General features: G+C 39.7%; 1 protein-coding gene across 1 annotated transcript; it reads right to left on the reverse strand.

Moving 5' to 3' along the window:
* Positions 1–1,221: 1,221 nt before the first annotated feature.
* GZF1 (GDNF inducible zinc finger protein 1) lies at positions 1,222–13,021 on the reverse strand. Its single transcript, XM_072409659.1, has 6 exons — positions 12,919–13,021; positions 9,249–10,600; positions 7,726–7,820; positions 5,689–5,856; positions 4,008–4,165; positions 1,222–3,455 (listed from the first exon to the last, which is right to left on the reverse strand). Exons 2-6 carry the CDS (start codon positions 10,583–10,585, stop codon positions 3,120–3,122), a joined length of 2,094 nt encoding a protein of 697 aa, XP_072265760.1. The 5' UTR covers positions 10,586–10,600; positions 12,919–13,021; the 3' UTR covers positions 1,222–3,119.
* Between the last annotated feature and the right edge of the window lie 11,775 nt (positions 13,022–24,796).

Raw genomic sequence — 24,796 nt, forward strand, 5'->3', positions numbered from 1 at the left:
TACTGTGGATATGGTAATTACAGAAGGGGTTTCCGAAAATCTAAACATTTTTTTAAAGGTTCCTCCATGTTAAAAAGGATCATATTGTGTTTAACTGAAGTGTTATAGTATAAAAAAACAGTACAACTGTGCTGCAGCTTCAGACTACAATGAATAATACATCAAAGCTCCCAAATGTCCCTACATGTAGGGTCTCCCCGAATGGTCGCATTTCCTGGCTGCAAAAGCACTAAATACACTGCAACCTCCCCACTGCCTCTATGCAGCTAGAAATAAAATCTGTAGTGTTAGACACTAAGGGGGAACGATGACTTCCTTGTTTTGGTCATGTGACAGTGCTTGTGCCTTGCCTGTTAGACCTGAGTAGAATCAAAGGGTAGGGGGGTTACTCCAGGTACTCCTGAAGCAGAGCTAAACCTGTGATAGTCACCTATCCCTTTAGAGGGCATTGCCTTTTTTCCTGCAGATAAACCATCCTGATTGGCCGGGCCGGGATGACATAACGCAAGTGCAGGGGAGTTTATTGATTCCCAGCATATGCAAGGGAAGCCAAGCTTCCCTGCCAACCAATACTAAGCTCCGCCTATTATAACAGTTAGATGGTGATGAGGCTGTTAAAACAGTTATTACAGAAGAGACATCGCCTTTCCTTTCTGCAGTATCCACCTCCTGAATTGCCAAATGTTCAAAGTAGGACTTTAGTTCCACTTGCAGGGCTGTGGGAAAAATTCAGGCCAGAAATGCATTAGAGGTTCAGGAGGGGCCTTTGAAGACATAAGGCAAGGTAGCGGTGTCTTTGTACATTTTATTTCAGCTGTTGATCTGTATGGCTCTTTTTGAACAAAACTGCAGCTGCATTGTTTCTGTAATGCAAAATATTTCACAGTGACCCAGATCAGGGGTATAATTATGAAACAATAAATGTGACTTTCACCCAAAATTCACTGGTGGTGAAAAAACTCCTATCATCTAAAACACATGCCCTTTGAAGATTCACCTGCAGTTAATGTTTGATTTATGCTGTATCTGTGAAAAGGAAATATATAATAAGAAATTTAACAGCACGATCAGCCATTTTAGATTTCTTGTAACTGACCAAACAAAATAGTAATATTTCACCATAAACATCAATAAAACAAATGTGTTCAGTTACTCATAAACTAGAGAAGAAACTAAAACTTACAGATGGTTTAAAATCTGCTAACCGAACCCAAGTCAAACTGCTGGGAATCCAAAGTTTTATTGACGCTCACAGTACATGGTTTAATTGTTCATTGGGTATATAGGAAACAGAGATCATGAAGAACAGAATACTGTGCCAAGTGCAGAAACTCTGATCAGCCAATAAGATTCCAGTAATTCAGCTACAATATACTGAAAGCCGATTGGTTGTCACAAGTTAATGCACTGCCTTTATGTCTGAAATGCATCATTATCAGAAAATAGAATACAATTCTTCTATTTTCTTTTCAGGTAATGCACCCACATTTGTGGACTTTTTATGTGTCCCTAGTTCAAAGTCTGACATCTTCTGATACTATTACGTTTTTAAGTGTGCATGAGGAGGCAGGTTATTATTGCAGAAAGGGACAGGTGATATCCCTTCTGCAATAAAACACACTCACCTGCCTGTTTGTAATACTCTTTGTGTATGTGCAGCTCAGTTTTATGATGCCAGGATATACCAGGTACCCCAACATTTCCCAGAGACTGAATGAACTCACAGCACCCAACAATGCATATTTGAATGAAATGGCAAAATGTAATCAGTTGCAGAGTACTGTATGGTAATATTAACTAGTAATTAATATTGCTAGTATATTTTAGTAATTTAACTAGTAAGTATATAGTGCTGACAAATTACACAGCACTTTAATCATATCATACATTGTGGTGCACAAATGTTCTGCAAGAATTCTGTAGGAGAAAAGGAAAAAAAAAATAAGCCATTTGTAGTTTGCTATCTAATACTGAACTGACAATACTAGGTTTAAATTATTCATAAACTTGGAGGAAAATAAAAACAAATTCAAAATATGCAGATGGTCTAAAATCTGCTAACTGAACACAAGTTTGCTTGCTGGAAATCTAGATATTCAATTTAATCTCATAGTATGGTTTAAACTGTTCAGTATCTTTGGTATGCTGGAAATCAGACATCAAATGACAGGAACTCCACCTAGCCCATCAGATTTCATCTTCCAGTAACCTGACTAGAATACAATAAAACCATTTAGCTGTCATGGGTTAATGTATTATATTGTGTTTGTACAATATTAAAGATGTAATCCTGTATATGCCTAAATATTTAGGTATTGCACCCTATATGTGTGGATTTTCTAAAGGGCCTGTGTCCATGCGCCAACATACATTTGGGCATACAGTGTAGTTGTGGTCAGATATAATATATTCAATGTACAAATATATTATGTCAGTGTGTATTGTACAAGGTTCTGATTATGAAGCAAGCCACGTCCCTCCAGTCCCACCAGTGCAGTCAGACCTGTTTAAGTAGAGAAGCAAGACCCTGCATTGTTATAGATTTAGGGATAACCAATGGGTTATCCCTAGAGTGCTGCGTATACAATGCCCATCATTGAACCAAGACCTTTGGAGCTGCCATTACTACAGCCGCCTTTCAGGGAAGAGCTGCAGCCACACAGCATGGCATGATATTTCTATAGCAAAACAAAAAAACAATTACTTACTGGCAATATTTAAAAAAAAAAAAAAAGTCCAATTGCACAGTGAGATAGCAGTGTTTAGGCTCAATTGGCCTATTTCTGCAGGGGCATGAAGATGAAAAAATCATAGTCATAGTGATGTTTAATCACTAAAATCCACCAATAAGAAAACACCTTTCAGTAATCTTGACACATTAAACTCCCAAGAGCTGAATTTTTATGATGTATTTGAAGTTATAAAGTCTTTTTACATATTCCATACTGTAATGATTTCATTTTTTCCTGCTTTGGATTCACACGCGCACACACGGATGAAATTCTATTTTTAGAAAAGGTAGTTTCTGAAACTTTCTGCATACAAAGAACTAGCACAATCTTGCCAACAATGGTAAGACTGGTATTCTATGTCAGCTAGTCCCAGCCACCCAGATACAACTATTCCATATTGACCATAGCTGGGATAGAGTCAGACTGTGTGTGGAGGACAGTCAGATGGCTCAGCGTGGTGGCTATATACACTTCCTGAGGTATAATTGTGCAGTCAGCCTTGCAGCTAAGGATGGAGGTAGAGTTGTTTTCGTGCAATAAGTCCACAGATCCTGGTACAACAGTCAAGTTCTGGTAGTGACCATTCTCTGTGTACGTGAGCTTTTCTGCAGGTTTATATGAATCTTCACTGTCTTCTTCAGTAAGCTCTGATTTCTGCCCGTCTTCAGCTTTTGGATCCAGGACAACAAGGAATGTCTTCCAGGGCATGTTTTTATCATGGATCTATAACAAAGGCAAAGACAATTGTGATATCACACTACCTTGATTAGTAACATCAATGCAGATACATTTGAATGTTTGTGATGGTGGGGAGTGACAAATCTTGCATCTATACAGCTATGCACCAACATATTTTAGTAGTCTCTTCTGCTGCTTTGCTAATCAACCTACAAGGAAAGATCACTACTGTATTTAAATTGGGAGGAAGCAGTTGGGTGACTCCTGCTGGTCCTTCCCCCTTTTCTCTAAAGAAATGTTTCTTAACCAGTGCAATGAGCAATTTGGGGCTCCCACCAGTGATCATTTTGGCTATCTGTAAGGGTGGCAGCCTTCCCAATGGCCAGAAATGTAAGAAGCATTCCTCCTAGTGACCACCATGCTAATGTATTGTGAGCTGAAGATAAATTATAGAATATTCCCCAACTCTTTCGGACGACACCACACTACAGCAATATGTTTGTTACACCCTGGTGTCTCTGATCTTTCATCTAATACATAAGCCATGTTCCCATCTCCATATCTCTCAGAAAGCTGCCTAGGGATCAGTGGTCTCACCGAGGTGTGTCTCCGCAGAGTGGATTTATCAGTGAATGTCCGTTGACATGCTATACACATAAAAGGTTTCTCTCCAGTGTGAATGCGGTTGTGCCTCTGTAGTGCATTCAGTTGGGTGAATTGCTTCCCACATTGATTGCAGCAATAGGGGCGTTCTCCTGGAAGTAGAGGAAGAGAATATATAATACAACATTAGCAAATTCTGTGCACAGATGATCACACAACTGGATTAACCCTTTTGTGTTCAGAGACCACTGCAGTCTAGATTTCCATGAAGCGGTATGTGTTTGTTAACTTGACTATAAGTCTATGGTTCCAAAGATTTTTTAAGGAATCTTATTGGGTACAGTTTAAAAACAAGTTTTTCTATAATAATGTGGAACATTGGGTCTTTTTTCTTTTGCTAGCGGGAGTTAAATAGAAATCTTTTAAGCAAGTCTAAATTTCCACCTGTTTGCATGTAAATATAATGTATTCTGATTCTCAGTAAAGGGCTCAGTTACACCATTATGATGAATTTGCACACACATTTAATGCCACATAGTACTGTGTTTTGTTCAAGCACTTATTTATTTGATTAAGCTACCGAACGCAACAAAAGAGTGCATGCATCAATCATAGCAGCACAAAGCAATGCAATATTTGACCTTTGCAAGGTGTGTTGTGGTGTCAAAGAAAACCCCCTCACCCCAATGTATATTACTGCAGCACAATAGTGTGACTGGGCCTTAAAATTGTACCCAAGAACTATACATTTCCTTTGTATGGCAGTGTGGTATGTACATAAAATATTCTCCTGCTCCTCCTATAGCAGTATGAACACAAAAAAAGGAGTTGTGGCCAAACTGATGTAAAACAAACATTTTTCGTGATTAAAATATATCCCCATTATGAAGTATCACTCTTTGTTCTGGTGACCACCATCACTGGGACTGAAAGAAAAATATGCTAAGTTGCCACCAGAACAGGAATAGAAGATAAATCTTTCAAATACTTAATAATAGCTTTTCAAAACACAATAAATAATGAAGGGATTTAAAGCTGAAATGTACTCTTCTAATATTTTGCCTTCCCTGGTTTCCCCCCATATCACTATACCAATAACATTTACCTTCCCATTTTTAATAAATAACTTCTTTAGACCCAGTGACATTACTACTGTCTTTGTGCTTCTCTAGGTGATATAGGCAGATATTGCCAGGTGTGAGAGGATGTACATACATTCCTGAAAGCTGTGGTAAGGACCCCATGTAATAGCAAGTCTCAATAAAAGATGTAAAAAACAAAAAAATGAAAGGGAAAAGTCAAGCATAATAAAACCAGGGGGAAATGGCTAGATAGTGCCTGCCTGATGAATAGACAGTGGAATCAGAATTAACTATACACGTATCAATCCTCCAGTGATCAGGAACAGCCCTTGTTTTCTCCTGTGGACCAGAGCACAGTGGGGTGCAGATTGTTCTTTCTCCTCCCTCCCTATAAATTAAAATGGCGCTGTGTGTACACCACTCATTTGTTTATCCGTCACTGGAAACAATCACGAAATATAATTTCCAATGATAATCGTCTGATGTCCAATGGACGTCTGTACAGAGCAGGAGTTCAGTTCAGGAGAGAAGCCTGTATAACCTGCAGAACAGGAAGGGGTGTAGTTGAACAAACAATATAAAAGGAGTCTTACCAGTGTGGACTTTAAGGTGCTGGTAGAGAGAATTCCTCTGAGCGAATGTTCTGAAACAAGTGTCACATTTGAAGGGTTTTGCTCCAGTGTGAATGCGGTTGTGATGCTTTAAATATTCTTTTGAGGCAAAGCTTTTCCCACACGTCTCGCACATGAAAGGCCTCTCCCCTAAGACAGCATAAAAGTCATAATCAACATAACTTGGCTTTGCTAATAAATTACTTAAAAAAAGGAACAGAAAAATGAAAGCTGGCTCTATACCAGTGTCTGGAGGGAGAACTCGCTTTAACCTGTCATTGGAAAACGAACAATGCTGAAAATACAGACAGTTCCATACATAAAGCTCATGTTGTCTGTGTAAGGAAAATCTCTCCTCACTTCCTGCCCTTGTGACACCCAATCATACTTGGAGCCACTAGGACAAGAAATAGTGAGATTAATTCCTCTTGACTTTACCTTTTTCCATCTAAACCTAAGGAAACAAATGGGGTATAAAGCCCAATGTAAACTTTGTTATGCACCTTATTACATATAAATGATCACTTTTTGGGAGATAAAACACCTATCTACAAACCTCCAACACTGCTCAATAACGATTACGTAAGGCGAATCATCTCCTATGAATACAGGCACCATCTGTTAGCCAAATGCCTCAAAATTAACCTGGGATGGATCTGATCCAGGAATGAAATGAATGCCAAATAATAGCAAATTATTTTTCAGAAATCCATTCCAGGTTTGCTGGATCACCCAGCATCTCTAAGGATAGTCTATCTTCTCCAGTCTTAGGGAACTTTAATAGATCAGGCCTATTATTATTATTATTCCACAGTATGTATATAGCGGTAACATATTACACAGCGCTTTACAAAGTTTATAGTCATGTCACTAGCTGTCCCTCAAAGGGGCTTACAATCTAATGTCCCTACCATAGTCATGTCTCTTTAACACAGTCTAAGGTGATTTTTTTTTTTTTTATTTTGTAGGGAAGCCAATTAACCTAACTGCATGTTTCTGGAATGTGTGAGGAAACCGGCGTCCCTGGAGGAAACCCACACAAACATGGGGAGAACCTGCAAACTCCATGCAGATAGTGTCCTGGCCTGATATTTGAACCTGGGACATGTGCTGCAAAGGCCAGAGTACTAACCTCTAAGCCACCGTGCTGCCTAGTATATCTCTTTTGCTATGAAAAGTCGGCCTGTTTTTAGTATTTTTTTTTTTTTAATGTGGGGTTCCACTTTACAGCTGCATTCCATACATTGATGTCCCCAAACACTTAGCTTAGATGCCTGGATGTAAACATAGCTCCCCCTTATTGTCACTGAGGCTTCTTACCTTAGTTAGGGCTTTTTTAAAGGGTTTTCAGTGGTTTTACTGTATAAGAACCCTTGCAAAAAATAGTTACCATTGGAATTAACAATTGTGTATTAAGTGCCAGTTTGTGATGGTAAAAAACATATGGAAACCTAACATTACACTCAGTGTCTAGGGGCTGTTTGCTGCTCCCACCACCTCCATATATTTAAAAAAGCAGTTTCAGTTGCTTTTCATTATTGGGTTTTTAAAGCAGTTTAAAAATTAAAAAAAAAAAAAAAAAAAAAAAAAAAAACCACACACACACACAAAACACACAATGCACTGCTTTGCTATGCACTTGCAACCACTTGCAAATGTCTGGGAAAGCCTATTGGTTACTGCCTATTACTGTTCCCAGGTCCCTAGTGGTTGCCAGTGGGTGCCAAGTAGCACCCACTGGCCACTACTAGGGACCTGGACATTACTACTTCTGAACATACCATTAAGGCTCAAATGTTTGAATCACATCACCCCCAAAGATTGTGCATATCAGCACAGCTGTGTTGTTTAAACTAAAAAAGGACTTGATACGTGGCATCTAGGGACAGGATTAGGTACATAACTTACCTTCGGCTTCAAGTTAATATCACCACTTCTATATTACCATAAAGCCTTCAACAACAATAAAGATAGAAAAGGATGGAGCTTGGCTCCAACAAGACATTTATGGCCACTTACCTGTGTGACAGCGTTTGTGATAAATAAGCATGTGGTTCTGGGTAAATTTGGCTCCACACTCCTCACAGGCAAATGGCTTTTCTCCGGTGTGAATTCTGGTAAAGAAAAACAAATTTCTCATCATAAACAAAGACAACTTTTCTAGCAAATTCCATTTCTCTTGGGTGACATATGGCGATATCCTGAGGTGGGGGGGATGGACACATGGCAGGTATTTAGCTCTAACCCACCAAGTCTATTATAAATGTATATTTAAGTGTGACATCTTTGGGTTTTGTCACAACTTTTTTTGATTCATTATCATTGCTGTGTAAGTACATTTACCCATCTCTAGAAAAGAATATCTCCTTACCTCCTCAACTAGGACATAACTTGATACCAAGCAATGATATCACTGCATCTTGACAGATTCTGATTGGACAAATATAAAGGATGTGGTCCACTAAGAAGTATTAGTGCCTGGATTCACTTAGTGGTGTATGCAACCAAAAGATTGGTATTTTAGGAACAATGGAAGATGTGTTTTAATAGGTAGTATGTGCCAAATAGGAATGCAGGGGATATTATGGGGACGGTATGTGCAAGGGAGTAATGAAAAGGTTTGATGAGGTCGGTGTGTGCAGGACATTTGTGCAGGGGGTACGATGGGGGTCGGTATGCACAGGATAGTTGTGTGGAGGACACGATGGGGTCGGTATGCACAGGATAGTTGTGTGGAGGGTAGAAAGAGGACAGCACAGGGGATGACAGTGAGCTTTCACTGGGACAGTGGTCCTGCTGTGTGTTTTGAGTGAACAACTGTTTTGAGTAAAACACAGCAGTTCTGCAATAGTTTATGACTCTGTGCATGTGTCTATAAGAGATGATTTTGGGGACAAGAAAAAGAAAAATAAAGTATTGCAGATGTGGGACTTTTGTTTAGTGAAGAGGTGAATGAGTACATTGTAAGGCAAGCAATATCAGGACTCATGTAGTGTTGGGGAGTTGCAATGCTAAAGGGGTTTAACCATAATTTTGTAGCAGCATAATGGAGCAGAAGGGGTAAGGAGTGTAGGTGCTCCTGGGGGTCAAAAAGCCAGAATACCCCAAAATAAGAAAGATATGCAAGTCTTCTGTAAAGCAGAGTAACAACTATCCACTATGGTCAGTAGCTATCCAAACCTAATAAGGCAGATGAAAACATACATAAAATAATTTGCCAAATACAGATGGAGGTCAGCACTCATCTTACACTGCTGTTTATTTTGCACGGTTCAGTTTCCTCTAGTTGGACCTGCCATGATCTAAAAGTGATCTGGGTGATCTGTATTCCCCTGCATGTATAAACTGCTCCAATTTCAGTTTAACCCCAAGAAAATAATTAGCCAACAACTCAAAAATCCAATTAGGCTGCCCCCTCCTTTCCCCACCTACTCATCACTCAAGCAGACAAAGGTCTTTGGACACTTTAAAGGAGGTGGCACACACAATTAAAATAAGCTCTTCAACAATATGAAATGTCCTTAGTATGGAAATCACCCTACCTCATGTGTGTTTTTAGTGCTGAAGTCTGGGAAAACCTGGCACTGCACAATGAACATTTAAAGGGTTTGTCCCCGGTATGCGTTCTTTCATGAAGCCTTAAAGCCGTCTTGGAACTTAACCCTTTCCCACACTCTTGGCAGAAGTGCCGCTCACCACCACCCTCGTGGACTTGTAAAACGTGCCTCTTAATGTCTTTTTTCCTCTTAAACTTTTTGCCGCAGAGTTCACATGGAAACTGGCGCTCGTTGCTGTGTACATGACGTTGGTGGCTTTTGAGGTTGCACTTATTTGCAAAGCTCTGATTGCAAATATCACACTGGAAGGTCTCCTCAGGAGTTCCATGACTTTGTTTTGCGTGTTTTAAGTACATTTTTTCATCTTCAAAGTTTTCTCTGCAGATAGGACATTCCACATATTTACTAGTTTGAGTATGATTATCATTGTTGGTGGTTTTTTCATTGTCTGCTACCTCACATTGGCTTTCCTCGTCCTCTTCAGCTTTTATACTGTCCTCGGTCTGCTCATTGATGGGCTCCTCATTGCATGGAACTTGTTCACTCCCAATGCCATTGAGCAAGGAGTCAACATCTTCATCGTCTTGCTGCTCCCTAAGTCGTCTTGTGTATTTCTTTTTGGGAATTTCAACAACAGCTTTCTTCCCAGCTAAGCGCCCACTTGACCTTCTAGATTTGGAGCCTGAATGCTTTGAGGGTTCCTTCTTTTTTTCCACATGCTCTTCCACCACTGGGGTTGAGGAGTCATCCAAATATGACCCACCTATTTGTTTGTTGCCCTCGCCATTGGGAAAAACTGTGGCGCTTTGGACCTCCTCTACTGCAGAAGGCTGCATGTCCGTAAGAGAATTTATATGCAGTTCTTGCATTTCATCCTCAGCTTCTTGCCCTTCTGCAATATTCTGCAAGTCCAACCACACCGACTCCTCCAGCATCTGCTTTTTATGTTGACCGCAGACCTTGGCCAGGTCAAAACATTTGAGTTTTTCCGCTATGTCACTTACCCGCTGAACTTTGTCTTCTTCTACTTCCAGCCTGGCTGTATAGACAAATTCTAGAAATAAGGCAAAATCCACAGCTGCTATTTCATTCAGTAGGACAGAGTTACAACCCAAAAGCTTGTCATTAGAAAACATCTCCTTAAAATATTTACTGGAGGCCGCCAAGACAGTTTTGTGGGCACTGAAATCTTCTGTAGTTCCCTGATGCTCCACTCGTACAGTTATATCACACAAGTGGCCCAGCTGCCTCTGTTGGTACATTTCCTTTAGGAGGTGGATGGGTAGAGACGTAGACTCCAGCAAAACCGTGGTGTTCTCCATTGTAATTGGGTCCTTCTGGAACATGGCAGAAAGAAAGGAAATCCAGTTAGTAACAGGCAAGATTACAATTTCTTATATTTATTCAGTAAGAGTATAAACATCCACACACCATACTCAATGTTCTCCCCAGTCCCATGGAGCACCACCCGGCATTTTTCCGGTGACCACCTGGCATCTGTTTTAGGGTGGTTAGTGAACAGCTGGGTCATCATATAGAGGCAGCCACCCACCTACAACTTCTTACCACCCGGCTTTCTGGGTTGAACACGGATACTGTGTAATCCACCAGAACATGTCCAGAGCGCCAAATGGATGGCACCATTGTATCTATTTGGGTAATAAGAAGTTACCGGTACCGCAACACAACAGATACACTTATCAATGCATAGATCAGACATATACATGTTTTACATATTCTGGATAATTAAAGCCTTCTCTGGGTTGAGGTGAACGTTGTTGTTATTATTAAATAGGATTTATATAGCGCCAACATATTACGCAGCGCTGTCCTTAGTACACCTTACTCACATAAGTAGTCACCTAATTCCCAATGTGTCCCATGTGGCCATTGAACCCATGTCTCTAAGGAAAAGTAATATGTCCAAAAGAAATAAGCTAACGGAATGGGTATCATTTGTGGCCATTGAACTCATGTCTCTAAGGCCAATCAATGTGTTCAAGGCAAACTAGCCAATGGGACTATAAATGGTGTCGTATGTGGCCACTGAGCCCATGTCTTTATGGCCAAACAAAGTCTCCAAGGCAACTGGTGTCTGATGTGGTCACTGAGCCCATGTCTACAAGGCCAACCAATGTGTCCAAGGCAAATGGGCCAAAGTGACAAATGGTGTCCTGTGAAGCCATAAAGCCCATGTCTCCAAGACCAACAAACGCAACCAAGGCAAATGAGGCAAAGGGAGTACAACTGGTGTCCTATGTGGTCATTGAGTCTATGTCTCTAAAGCCAACCAATATATCCAAGGCTAAGGGCCTATGGAATCAGTGCCCTTTGTGGCCATTAACCCCTTGACTCCACGACCAACCAATGTGTCCTCAGCAAATAAATAAAAGTGTAAATAACCACAGTGTAAAAGCAAAGTAACTAAAGAAATGGGTGTCTTTTGTGGCCATTGATCCTCCAAGGCCAAGGCAAATTAGCCAAAGGATTGGGTGTCCTTTGTGGCTATTGAGCCCACGTCTTCAAGGCCAACCAATATGTCCAAAGCAAAGGGGCCAAAGGAACGCTGTTCTTGGACCCCATGTCTCCAAAACCAACCAATGTATACAAGGCAAATAAGCCAAAGTAACTAGAGAGATGGGCATCTTTGTGGCAATTGACCCATTGTCTTCAAGACCAAGGCAATTGAGCCCAAGGAATGGGGTCCTTTGTGGCCACTGAGCCCATGTCTTCAAGACCAACCAATGAATTCATGGCAAATGAGCCAAATGGACTACAACTGGTGTCCTATGTGGCCATGAAGTCCATGTCTTTAAGGCAAACGAGCTAAAACCAATGCCATATGTATCCATTGGGCCCGATTCATTAAAGCTCTCCAGGGCTGGAGAGGATACACTTTCATCAGTGAACCTGGGTGACTCAGCAAACCAGGAATGAATTTCTTCAAAGCCATTTGCTATTTAATGTTTTCAATCCTGGACCCAATCCATTCCAGATTTGCTGGATCATCAAGCTTCACTAATGAAAGTGTATCCTCTCCAAGCTTAGAGAGCTTTATTAAATCAGGCCCAATGTCTCCAAGACCAACCAATATGTTGGTGGCAAATGAGCCCAAAAATGACTACGGAAACTGGTGTAATCGTATTGCCTTCCTAATAAAGTGTATCCAAAGTCCAAATAACGGTATTCTAGGTTTGGATACCATTATGGAAGGGTTAGGACCAGGACATAAAAATAAGCTGAACAGAAAGAAAATCTTCCATCGGTGATCCGATTTCCCTCTACTTGGGGGAGATTTTCTCTCACTTCCTGTTGTGTCTTTGTATCAAAAATTGAAGGAAAATCTCCCAAAAACAATCAGATTGCATAAAAAAAATTGATAGGAATGTTTTAACAATGCTTTATCTTTCCAAAACTTTTTTATGAATGATGTAGCAAAACTCAATCATTCTCCAGTCTGGGAACAAAAATACTCCTAAACATGAGATATCTGACAGCTGCTTTGCAGCAATTTTAAAAAAATAAATATATTAGAAGGGTGGCCCCAACTTGCTGCTGTCTAGGGGCCCCTTCTATTAATATGAATGTTCCTAATAAGAGCTGAGCAGCCGCCCATCTCCAGCCTCGCCCTCCGCTCCGCCTCCGGTTCACATACCTAGCGGCTGCACCGGCTCTACCAATACACAGCCAAACAGTGTCGCTCCCCCACGGATGAATACGGTGAGGACCGGAAGTAATGAAGATATACGGTAACCCAGCCGAACACTTCCTACTTACAGCCAATCAGATCTCACTATGCAAATATCCAGTGACTGAGCGGCTTTTTTCGCTACGTATAAATAATACGAAAAAGAAGAGAGCGGTGATTGGTTCTTCTAGGCGATAGAGGCGTGGTGTTATTGACTGTCTTGTCTCTGTCTGGTGGGCTTCGCCAAAATGGCGGCAAAAATGGTTATCTAGTCAGTAGCAAGAATTTCCCACAAAGATACAATAATACGAATGCAGCTCTTATAGAAAACACAAAGTTACACTAAAGTTAAAATATAATTAAGAGGTAAATAATAAAATGTAAAAGGTGTGCATGAAGCCATTTGTTACTATCACATAGTTTGATCACATTTTTGATAACTAGTGAATGATGCTAATCGTGTTTCCTCATCAATGTATTTAGCATCCCCCTATATATAACAGAGCTTACCTAAACTCAGAAATTTCACTTAACATAAAAGGATAGATAACTCTTTATTTTAAGGTAAAAATTCTGTCTGTTTAGTTTTTTTTAAGCGTAACAAAAAACAAAAAAAAAACAAAGGGTGCAGCACTGCCCTTTACTTCTCAATCGCCTAGGCAACTGAGGAGAATGAATAGGAGCGCAAACCCTCTCGGCATCCCCGGAGGCTCTTGGCTGCTCTTCTTTCTTGATCTGTGGGCGTGCACAGAAGGAGCCTTTTCATGAAAGAAGAAAAATTTGCCAATCTCACGCATGCGCAGTGAGATCAGCAAGTTTTTTCCCCAACCTACGTCACCCGATCTCAGGCCAGGGTCGGATGACGTAAGAAGAAGAACCCGGAAGAAGAGGAGAAGATGGCGGCGCCTGAAGACAGATACCGGGACAACTCGAGACCTGATGAAAGAGACCTCTGAACCGATCGATTTAAGAATAAAAAAAGGACCAGAGACAGCTAGGGTTTGAGTGAGGCAAAGTGGATTTTGTAGCATAAGAAGACCTTGTATCCAAACACCCAATGTTTTCACATAATTTTCACTCACCTTTACCAATGACAAGCCCTTGATTCATCCACAAACCCCACCCAGCAAGTCCCAAGCTTGCTTCCCTTTTCTTTCTGGCTCTTACCGCTGCATCCATCACCGCCATCTTCTTCTTTCTCCTTCCGTCCTTCTCACATCACCAAAACTCACACTGTGCAGATGCAAAATCAGATGATATGTCTTCTTACAAAGGTAAAAATCCTACCACAGCCTCCTGGGATGTGTGACATGTAACTCTCAGGGAGTTACAGGTTTCCCTTCGGTCTTTACTTGACTGTAATACAGGGCAGGGGTTCTCCCCAAAACATAAATCTTTCCATTATGTAAAAGGGATAGCCACCCTTTTATATGATATTAAAAATGATATGAAAGGTCTGCTTTAAAATTCTTTAGGGGTACCCAGGGGACAGTGACCTAACTAGAACCTGGTAATGACAAACACCCAAATCTGGTAAAATGATGGTGATGTCTCATCCAGGTGTCAAAGATTGAAGCTATGTGTAAGATATGTACACTTCTTGGTGTAAAACTCAATAAAGGTCAATAAAAATTAAACGTATCGCTCTGTCCAGTTTGGAAGAATAGGTGATTGTAAACAAATTTTTGTAGTTTGGTACAAATTAAAGCAACAACAGGTGGACAGGAGGGACAACAGCAAGCCAACCTCCAAAGAGGAATAGGTTTTACCGCAGACCATTTCTTCTCTCTTTAATTTTCTAGACAGATTTGTTATCAGTTTTGTATTTTGCTAGTTCCTTGTCACTCCTGGTAATGTAAGATAAACAACTATCTTTAATATAAACTCCACAACCAGTATAATGCTAAAACTTAGGCCAAAGCCCCTTTATAGGGTTTTAATCAAAATGAATCTTCAGTTATTTAAACAGATCCTGTAAGCAAACACCAATTTAGTTATTAACTCTTTAAGAACCATATCACTTAATCATTAAAACTCAAGTGTATTTCTTATGCAACCAACATTACATATTATTACTGCCAAACGCTGATGCTTAAACGGCATAGCAATAGCAGCTTATTTATATTTCCTCTGCCCAGCTGTAAAAAAATACCAAAGAACCTAAAAACACACCAAGGAAAAATCCCTACCTAGTGTAACATTACCAGATGAGGTAACCATTACAATAAACCTTTAAACCCCGTAAGATGTGAAAAATGACAGGAACAAAAAAGAGGTGCCAGGGCAACAATCTTTTGGGGCCACTCTCTTAATATTCGTGCCCCCGACAGTAGAATGAGGCGGTCTCTGCAACACAGGTTGTGTAGGTAGTTCAGATCCTCCAGACTAGCACGTCTATATGTTAGGTTTGCTGTGTCTTCCAGCACAGTTTCCATAACATGGATAATACCAAGAGACAGAACTTTACACAAAGAGAGTTGGCCGTAGAAGGGAAGCAGCACAGTAGCTGGACCGATATCTGTGTCTTGTGCTGGAGGAACACTGCTTGAGCCCTACAAGATGATCTCCAGTAAGCTATGACCAAACTATCAGAAACAGGCTCCATAAGGGTGGCGTGTGGGCTTAACATACTGTCATGGGATCTCTGCTTACCACCCAGCACCATGCAGCTCATTTTCCAGGGAACACTAGAACTGGCAGGTTGATCATTGGCACCAGATGAGTGCAGATTCACTGTAAGCACATGTGAAAGACATGAAAGAGTATAGAGATCGTATGGTGAATGTAATGCTGCCTGCAGCATCATCATGAATGTCTTCCATGTGCCCACTAATGTTACCCTGGCTGCTTTATATGCCAGAATGAAATCCTCAGGCTAACTCTTATGCAGGAGTAGTGGGACCCCAGTTCCTTCTGGTGCAGGATAATGTCCAGCCTTATGTAGCCAGAGTATATAGGCCATCTGGTCCCCAACGTCCTTTTTTTGGCCCCCAAAGGAATCCTAAATATGAACTGCAGCTGGCCCACCACTGCATTGAAATAGCGCCGCTACTACAATTCCCGGAATCACAGACCAGCGGCCTCTCTGCCTATGCGTGGCCCCACATTGGACTGTTTTATAGATGCAAATAATGCTGGGAATTTTAGTAGCCGTGCTATTTCAATGAAGAGGGAGTTCCAGCGGCGGCCACATATCAGATTTAGCTCTGCATTGGCAGCGTCTGGCTTTTCCAGCACTCCCCCTCAGCTGTACTTTTCCAAGGCATGAACCTGAATGGTTGGATTTTCATAGAAGAATATTGTTATTATTATTGTTAGCCTGTGCAAAAATGTTACCATTTACTCAGAGGGCTACAAATAAAGAGGCATAATATTTTTTTTCTTTCTTGTTTTATGCCTCTTTCTCTATTATAAGCTTGTTTCAGATTGAATGTGTATCAAAACCTCTTTTTTTCCATATGAAAAGGGTTTATATCTCAACTAATTACAAAAACTTTAAATTTAAGTATTTCTGTTATGAAGATCAAATTTGATTTTGGTGTTTCCTTATTTTTTTTTTTGAGCACTGTATATTTTTATTCTGTTTTTTTTAGTAGAGAATGTAGCGTTATGGCATTGGGGGTACTATATTGGATATTCAAAATCTGAGCAAGTAGGGCAAGTGACAACATTCCCCCAGAGGTTAGAACAAGTCCTCTAGTCAAAATGTAATTATCCAAGGAACACTTGAAAGATAATCCTTGCTGTCATAGCAATCCCTTTATCCTCATTTTAAGCTCCTTCTGGAGGCCACTGATGACATCACTGCCATATCCCATTATTATTTAATATTTAATATTTCTTAAAAACACATAAAAAGAGAACAAACATTTCCTTGTTTATCCCTTTACATTAATTTTTGGCTTTTTTATTTGGCATCTATCATCTTCATTATCGTCTCAAACGTTGACTTTTTTTTTAGTTGCCACCAGGTGGAGCTCCAGTTCTTCCTTAGAATTATTGGTCACATAAAAATTTACTAAGCTTTTGGGTATAAATTAACATAAAGTACCCATTAAAACTGCCACAAACCTGTAATTATTAGTACACAGTACTTATATAGCTCTAACATATTACGAAGCGCTGTACAAAGTCCATAGTCATGTCACTAGCTGTCCCTCAAAGGAGCTCACAATCTAATGTCCCTACCATAGTCATATGTCATTACACAGTTTAAGGTCAACTTTGCGAGGAAACCAATTATGCTGCACTTTTTGGAATGTGGCAGGAAACAGGAGTACCCAGGGGAAACCCATGCAAACACTGAGAGAACCTGCAAAATCAATGTAGATGGTGCCTTGGCCGAGATTTGAACGTGGGACCTAGATACTAACCACTGAGCAACCCTTGCCACCTGTCTGTTACAATGTAAAGTCTACAGGGTAAGATCCAGTTCTCAACATTCTGTACACATCTTTATTTTATTTTTTCAGACAGCAGTAAATTTGGCAAGGGGTGCTTTACATGGGGCTCTGTTCATGAATTATTCCCCTGTCAATTCATATGAAATTTGCTGGGAATTTTACAAACCTCTCATTTCAGTTCCTAATAAAATAATGACTCCTTTTGCCATCTGAGGTCTGAATGAAGCAAATGCCCAAAACTCCCAGGGTTTTGAAAGCACATAATATACCCAGGTATTAAATATATTACTAGAAGTAAATGCCATGAAATGGCGATGTGGGCTTTAATTTGTATTTTTAAATAAAGAGTTCTACTGTCCCAATATTAAGTTTAAATGATCACTGCCTGTAATGATCTCTTGAATAATAGTTATTTCCTGGAAATTATGTTCACAAAAAAGCTTTCTGCTTCAGCAAATTAAAGTTTTTTGATACTGTGTGAAGAGAATAATAGAAAAATCCCTCCATATTGAGGTGAGAGGACAGTGTGGCTTTTATAAAGCACAGGATGACACATGCTGCTTGTTCTGTTCTTGTGAAATTTGTTTCCAAGTAGTAATTTAGCTAAGCAAAATGACTTTATGTGTGTGTAGGTGCAGTTTTGTTTTTTACATCTATCCCTTCATTCAGCCATTGTTATCAGCGGTGGGAGGGGACGTTTCTAGGAATTGAAATGCATCCTAATGAGAAAGCTGTAATTTCAGTAAGTACATATAGGACTCAATTCACAAAGTTTAAAGCTCAACGTTTGGAAGGAACTTAAGAAAAAAAAGAATACATTTGTATCCTTACCTGAACCCGCTTAGCTGATATAGGATATAAACCTTGTTTTATCTTGTGGGTGGGACGGAAGGTGAGATAAGGCAGAGTATTACTTCCATTACATGTGGTCCAGAAATAGTCCCCATCACTCAAATGCTGTTTTGTGAAAGGACCCTCCTGCATCTTTAGGAACAATGGAGGACCATTGGTGGCTACATCACATTGCAGCATCCCCAACCTTCCTTTATCAATATGTACTCTATCCACCTCGGCATCCCTTTCACATTGCGCATCTGGAACAGATTAGAAAGTATGCCCTGTAGTCAAAGTTTCTAAAAATGGTCCTATCTTACTATTGGCTGCTAGCCCTGTTTAATCCTCTCAAGTCCTAGGCTTTTTTTCCCTTCTTTTTACAGGTTCAAATATTTTGTACTTTTGAGTTGGTATGATTGGTTATCTGCTCTTAAATGATCTTTGATGTAATATTTTTGGTCACCAGTAGATGGTGGTGTGTCCTCATGTAAACTGTGTAATAAACTTACTGTCTCTTGTCAAAGCAAGAGTTTGTTGCACACTTTACTTGATGACACACTACCATCTATTCATATGACCCGAGTATTGATCCTTTTACTAACAGCATTTTGAAGAAAAATATCTCAGTTTATACTGAGTATATACAGTAAATGTTCCTTTTGGTCAGGGGTACATGAATAGCATGTTACTTATCTTGTCATTTGCTCCTGATGGGGTGGGAAATAGAGGGAACTTCAGGTGACCGGTTGTACAGCTGGGGGGAAGAGTGCAGGAGTGACAGGTAATATAACAAAAAAACTGCTTTTTAAGTTATCCAAAGACACCCTTGCTGTTTTGGAGTGGTCCCACTGTAAGTATATCTATTCTACCTGGCATTCAGTGTTTAAGCATATTATTACTTTTTAAGATTTATATATTTTAAATCTACAGCATACCTATAAATAAAATTGTATACTGGAAGTACAGCTTCCCTTGTGCTCTTCCACAGAGTTAGTAATTATCCATATTGGGTCAGGAGTACATTGTGAACTGACTGGAAACTAAAAAGAACCACCTGTTGATAATTATGAAAGCAATTTCTTTAAACAAGAAATATTCACTTGTTAAATTTTATTAACATTTCTCTCACATTTTTCCCAGTCTGTTGCTGGGTGGATACATTGAAATACTAAGAAATCTTGACTGAATGAATACAGATGTTTTCACAATATTATAACATTCCTTTTAATCGTTATGTATTTGGCAATATTAAGGGGATATATCTATCATTTCTCATTGTAAAAAGTAACAATTATCTTCTCTTACTTACCTTTAGTCTGTTAAATATACTATTGAAAAGTTTTGTAAAAAACAAAATGTCTGCGGAATTTGCCAAAAAACTTTGTAAGTTCATTCATGTGGCCTGAGCACAAGGAAGGAATATGTGGATGGGGTGGGGGTATGTGTAGAGGTCTGTGATCTTAGTAATGCATAAGAAATCAAGTAGACAGTGCTGACACCATGGCCCTGATTTATTAAAGTTCCCTAAGGCCGGAGAGAATACACTTTCATCAGTGAAGCCGAGTAATTGAGCAGCTGTGGAATGGATTTCCTAAAATCAAGCTATTTGTTAGCTGTTTGTTAGCAAATGTTTTCAATCCTGGGCCAGATCCATTCCAGGTTTGCTGGATCACCCAGCTTCACTGATGAAAGTGTATTCTCTCCAGCCTTGGAGAACTTTAATAAATCAAGGCCCATGTGTTTAAGACAGTGTGGAATCCTAGGGTTCCTTCAGAGGTTCCTAGGAGTTCCTTGAGCAATGAGCAGTTTGTGCCTTTCTGGTCATTTTAGGTGATACCGATGATTATTTTGTCTATTTTTAAGGGTGACAATCTTCCCACTGACCACCACACGAATGTACCCTGACATGTGGACCTAGTAAAGTTTAAAGTTTAGCAGACTCTCACAGTTAACAGTAAGGTTCAGCAAGTGCAGCGGATGTCTCATCCAGTTGTCTACAGGAAGAAAAAAGCTTAATATCTAAAATAAAGTTTGCTGAACTCTTATACACTATAATGTATTATACTCCATTATATTATATATTCTTTATTAAATAATATTAAATAGGATCTGTTTTATCTGATATTTCAAAATAATATTGTTTTTATTTTATGTTCCACTTTCCTCTGTACATTTATAGCTACGTTCTGAGAATTGGCTATTGAAGAAGCTGTTGTCGGGGGAAAACTTGAAATTGTTTCCAAAGACCTAAGAGAAATTTTAATGGTTAGTGAACTGAGAAACTTTAAAGTGATCCTTGCTCACTTGAAAATCATTTTTCAGAAGACATTTCCTGCCCGTTTGCCAGAAATGTAAGATGTTTAGTGGGAGAAACAAACCATATAGTTGTTATGTTTCTCTACTGCAAAATTATAGCTATTATATTATTATAGCTAAATGTATTATTTTATAAATGAAGCTACGTACACACATCCAGCGGTTCTCGCCTGATAATTGGCTCAGGGCTGATATCAGGCGAGAATCTGGCGTGTGTACAGCACCAGTCGTCCATCTTCCGAACAACCATCCTGGCGGATTCATGGACCATGAACGGCTAACGATCCTAATTCATAGAGCAGAATGGTGCTGTATGTACAGCACTCGTTCACGCATCGTTCTGTGCTAGTCGTTGAAAAGGATTGTGAAAGATTCTTTCCAACGACTAATATTGCACATGTGAATGCGGCTTAAGTGCAACTGTATTAATTGTTCCTCTGTTTAAGGTACAGATTATCTATAAGTTTGCAAAGCAGTTACTCCCCACAGCAGCCCCACATAGAATGAATAGGGGTGGCAATGAGTGGTACCAGTATAACTCACTGCTGCCAGCTGTCAAATGTACTGTGGTATAAGTAAGCCCTTTTGGGCAGGGTCCTCTCCTCCTCCTGTGTCATTGGGCCTGATTTATTAAAGCTCCCAAAGGCTTGAGAGAATACACTTTCATCAGTGAAGCTGGGTGATCAGCAAACTGGAATAGATTTCTTCAATTTAATTTGCTATTTGCTAGCAAATGCTTTGAATCCTGGACCAAATCTATCCAAGGTTTGCTGGATTACCCAGCTTCACTGATCAAAGTGAATTCTCCCCAGCTTTTGAGAGCTTTCATAAATCAGGGCCATTGTCTTTTATTTGCAACCACTATTTAATGTACAGCACTGCATAATATGTTGGCGCTATATAAATATTTACTACTAATAATAATATTAATAATAATAAAAAGAAGTGACCACACAAGTGGCAAAGCGACAACCAGCAGGAGCTATGTGGGATTGCTCGACCTGGGGCTGGTCTGAACCTGCCCTTGAAATACCTACACCCAGTTATAACATTTGTAGTAGCAATTATACCAATTTTTGTAATGCAGCTTTTTTCATTCTACATTGGAGATGCCACCAACAGGCTTGAAATTTGACGGATCATAAAATTTAAGATTTTACAGTATTTCTAAATGTAGGCTTTACAATTATTGGCTCAAAGACAACATTGTTTTTCTATTGTGGCCAATTGGGCTTGCACTTTTACCCTTTTCCTATTTTCCACTTGGTCCCCTGCTACTTATTATATTGGGCCTCTAGTAAAGTTGGTACCACCGGTTTTAGAAAAGTTCTTCCCTACCACAACACAGTACTTGCTCCCTGAGAGTTACTACTCTGATCCAACCTGTAACAAACTCATCAATTATAGGGGGGTTCTGGTAAGAAACATATATAACAGGTTGCCTGCTATCCAGCAAAGCTGGTATTTTGTCTTTGATGGTCAAAGTACAGGTGCACTTTAGATAAGTAACCCAGCAGTTACATTTACATATAGCTAGAGGTAACGTAAATGGTTTCATATAGTTGATTCATTCCTTTAAAGCAGAAAATGTAAAAAGCAAACCTTGATTATAATAACTTAAAAATGATTTTAGGCTCCAGAGACCTTGCTATTTTCTCTTGCACTTTTATAAAAGTTCCCATGAACATTTTAGAACCATAAAGCTGGACAATCAAGAAACTTCTAGAGCAGCAGAAAGGCTCACAATGCAAAAAGGTTAACTAATATAGATCAATTTCATGTTTCTAAGATAAAGAACAATGAGCGATTGAAATAGGAAGAGTAAGATGTATGAAACTTTAATGGAATATTTTTCTTTGTGTTGGACAAGAGCGAATTTCAGATTTCTTATAACTATCACACATTTGGGAAAAATTACTTTTTAAAGCCAACGTTTCTGGTAGTTTTGTAGAGAACATTCATGGTGAAAACTTTTTGAGCAATGATAATACATTGTAGAAGTAAAGATGACTCACTAGTTGCTTAAAAACTTTACTTTGTTAAAGTATGTATAATACATGCATTTTCATTGCCATGGTTAAGCACTAAAATTATTTTAGTGCTTAACCATGGCAATGTTCACAAACCCTTTAAATATCATGCTTCAAGGATGTCCTACGGTTGTATATGATATGATTTTTTTATTGAAAAAGTATGGGATTCCCCTCAAATTGCAAACAAACCAGGTCCTGGCATGCAGCCCAGGCGGCAAGTCTATTTTCCACGTCTTTTACTTTGGAAAGAGTACAATGCAATGGGAGGCTCTTGCCTTGAACCCTTTTCCCCCAATTTTGAAAAGATGGGTCTCTTTTCCACCTCATGTTCTCCTATAGGGATGTGGGATTTATTAATGGGGCTTATTGTAAAACAAGGAAGCCCATTTAATCAAGAGGTGACCAGAAATCCACCCTGTCCCAGTGGGTATTGGGGACCCAATCCTAAAAAAAAGTTAAACATAAAAAAAGACTCACAAAAAAGTTTATTAACTTCCCCAGACAGTGATTCATGCACATTAAACTATCGAGCAATGTAAATCTGTTTCAGCCCTGGTGACCTCAATGGCACCAATGTGTACATGCTATATTCCTACCATTATTATACAGCTCACCTGGCTACAGAAATACTACATACCATGGAATTTGACAGTTTGCTTTTGGTGTGTGGTGTATAAATATTGGTGGTGATAGGTAATCTTGATTGACATGGCTTTACATTGCTGAACAGTGTAATTGACATAGGTGTACATTTAGAAGTGGCATTTAAATTGTGGCTACCCATGCTACTTTTGAAAATCAGCTGTTTCTTTAAAAGGAGAATTCATAATGTTTGCAACAAGCAGCACTAACTTTTATTATGGTAAAACTGTGGGCTCCACATCATTTGAGGCAGGCTTACAGAATACAGCAGCCCTGCTACGATTTAAAACTGGTCCCAAATCGAAGCACTATCCCAACTCTTATCTGTGAACCTTTCTAATAGCACTTGCACATTAGTTTGACTTCAAGGAATACCTATCACTAAGTAAGATCCACTTTTCAAAAACCTGGGACAATCCCATATTTTTTCAATCCTCCTGAAAAGAACATAAGCCTTTTGGTGAAACGCGTTTTTTGGCTTAAGAACATCTTTAACTGATTGAACTGTTTTTCCATTCTTTGGAACCTTTTGTCACATTTACCTCTTCCTCTCTCCTGCACATGTGGGCAATTCTGACTCTGGGCATGCCTGTGCTCACAAGTTTTATCAACTTCACCCATCCAACCGGCCAATCAGGAAATAGCCTCTTACCAATCCCTGGCTATTTAGCTAGCTCAGACATAGCACTAGTGCAACGTGTTCGTGCAACGTGTCTCCACTAGTGCTGAGTCCCCTAGCTTTGAGCATTTCATGTACACTTGTTGGGTAATTCAATGTTTCCTCTGTCCAGTTCCTGTTTTATCCCCTTGTTCCCTGGTCTTTTGTTTCCAGCCTGTCTGTGGATATTCCTATGTCACCTGTGCCTCCTGTCGCTTCCAGTGTCCCCTGTATTCCCTGTGTCTGCGGTGGCCCCTGTGTCTATTTCCCAGATCTCTGGTATTTGACCCCTAGCTTGCTTGCTGCCTGCCTCGACCCCGGGCTTCCTTCTGCCTAGTGATTTGGTACAGTGTATCATCCTGCCCACCCTGGTGTGCCCAAGGACCACAATCTGGCAGTAACCAGCACATCAACATCCTCACCACTAGAGGCTCTGGAGAAGACCTGGTTACTGGGTAGACTCTGTGCCTTGGTCCTTCACAGGGCTCACACAATTTTTGTGCAAGCCTTAGCACCCCCTAGAGGCTCTTTCTCCCCAAGCGTTACAACCTTTGCCCCTTTACGGTAATAATGATTTTGAGATAGTTTTTTTTACAATCTACGTATAACCATGTGTAATAGATCATGATTGTATAACAACTTTTTGCCACACAGCCTCACTCTTTTTGTACTCATTTAACATGATTTCTCCCTCTCCTTGAAACTTATGCACATTCTAGGGCTAGCAAACCTACTTAATTTCCTTGGTAAACATATCTTTATAAATCAGCCCCATAGTGTAAGTCCTGAACCACGCTATGTTCCACCTACAGTGAAGTTGCATTTCATTCTGTACTCATCCCATAGTTGAATGTTCTAGTGCTCACTATATACACCAACGAAGGAAAATTACTGAAGTTTAAATAATTCAAATCATGTGAGCTTAGTAAATGACATTAAACAGCTGGATGAAGTCAAGG

Source organism: Pyxicephalus adspersus, chromosome 4 (genome assembly GCF_032062135.1).
Source record: "Pyxicephalus adspersus chromosome 4, UCB_Pads_2.0, whole genome shotgun sequence".
Lineage (NCBI taxonomy): Eukaryota > Metazoa > Chordata > Amphibia > Anura > Pyxicephalidae > Pyxicephalus > Pyxicephalus adspersus.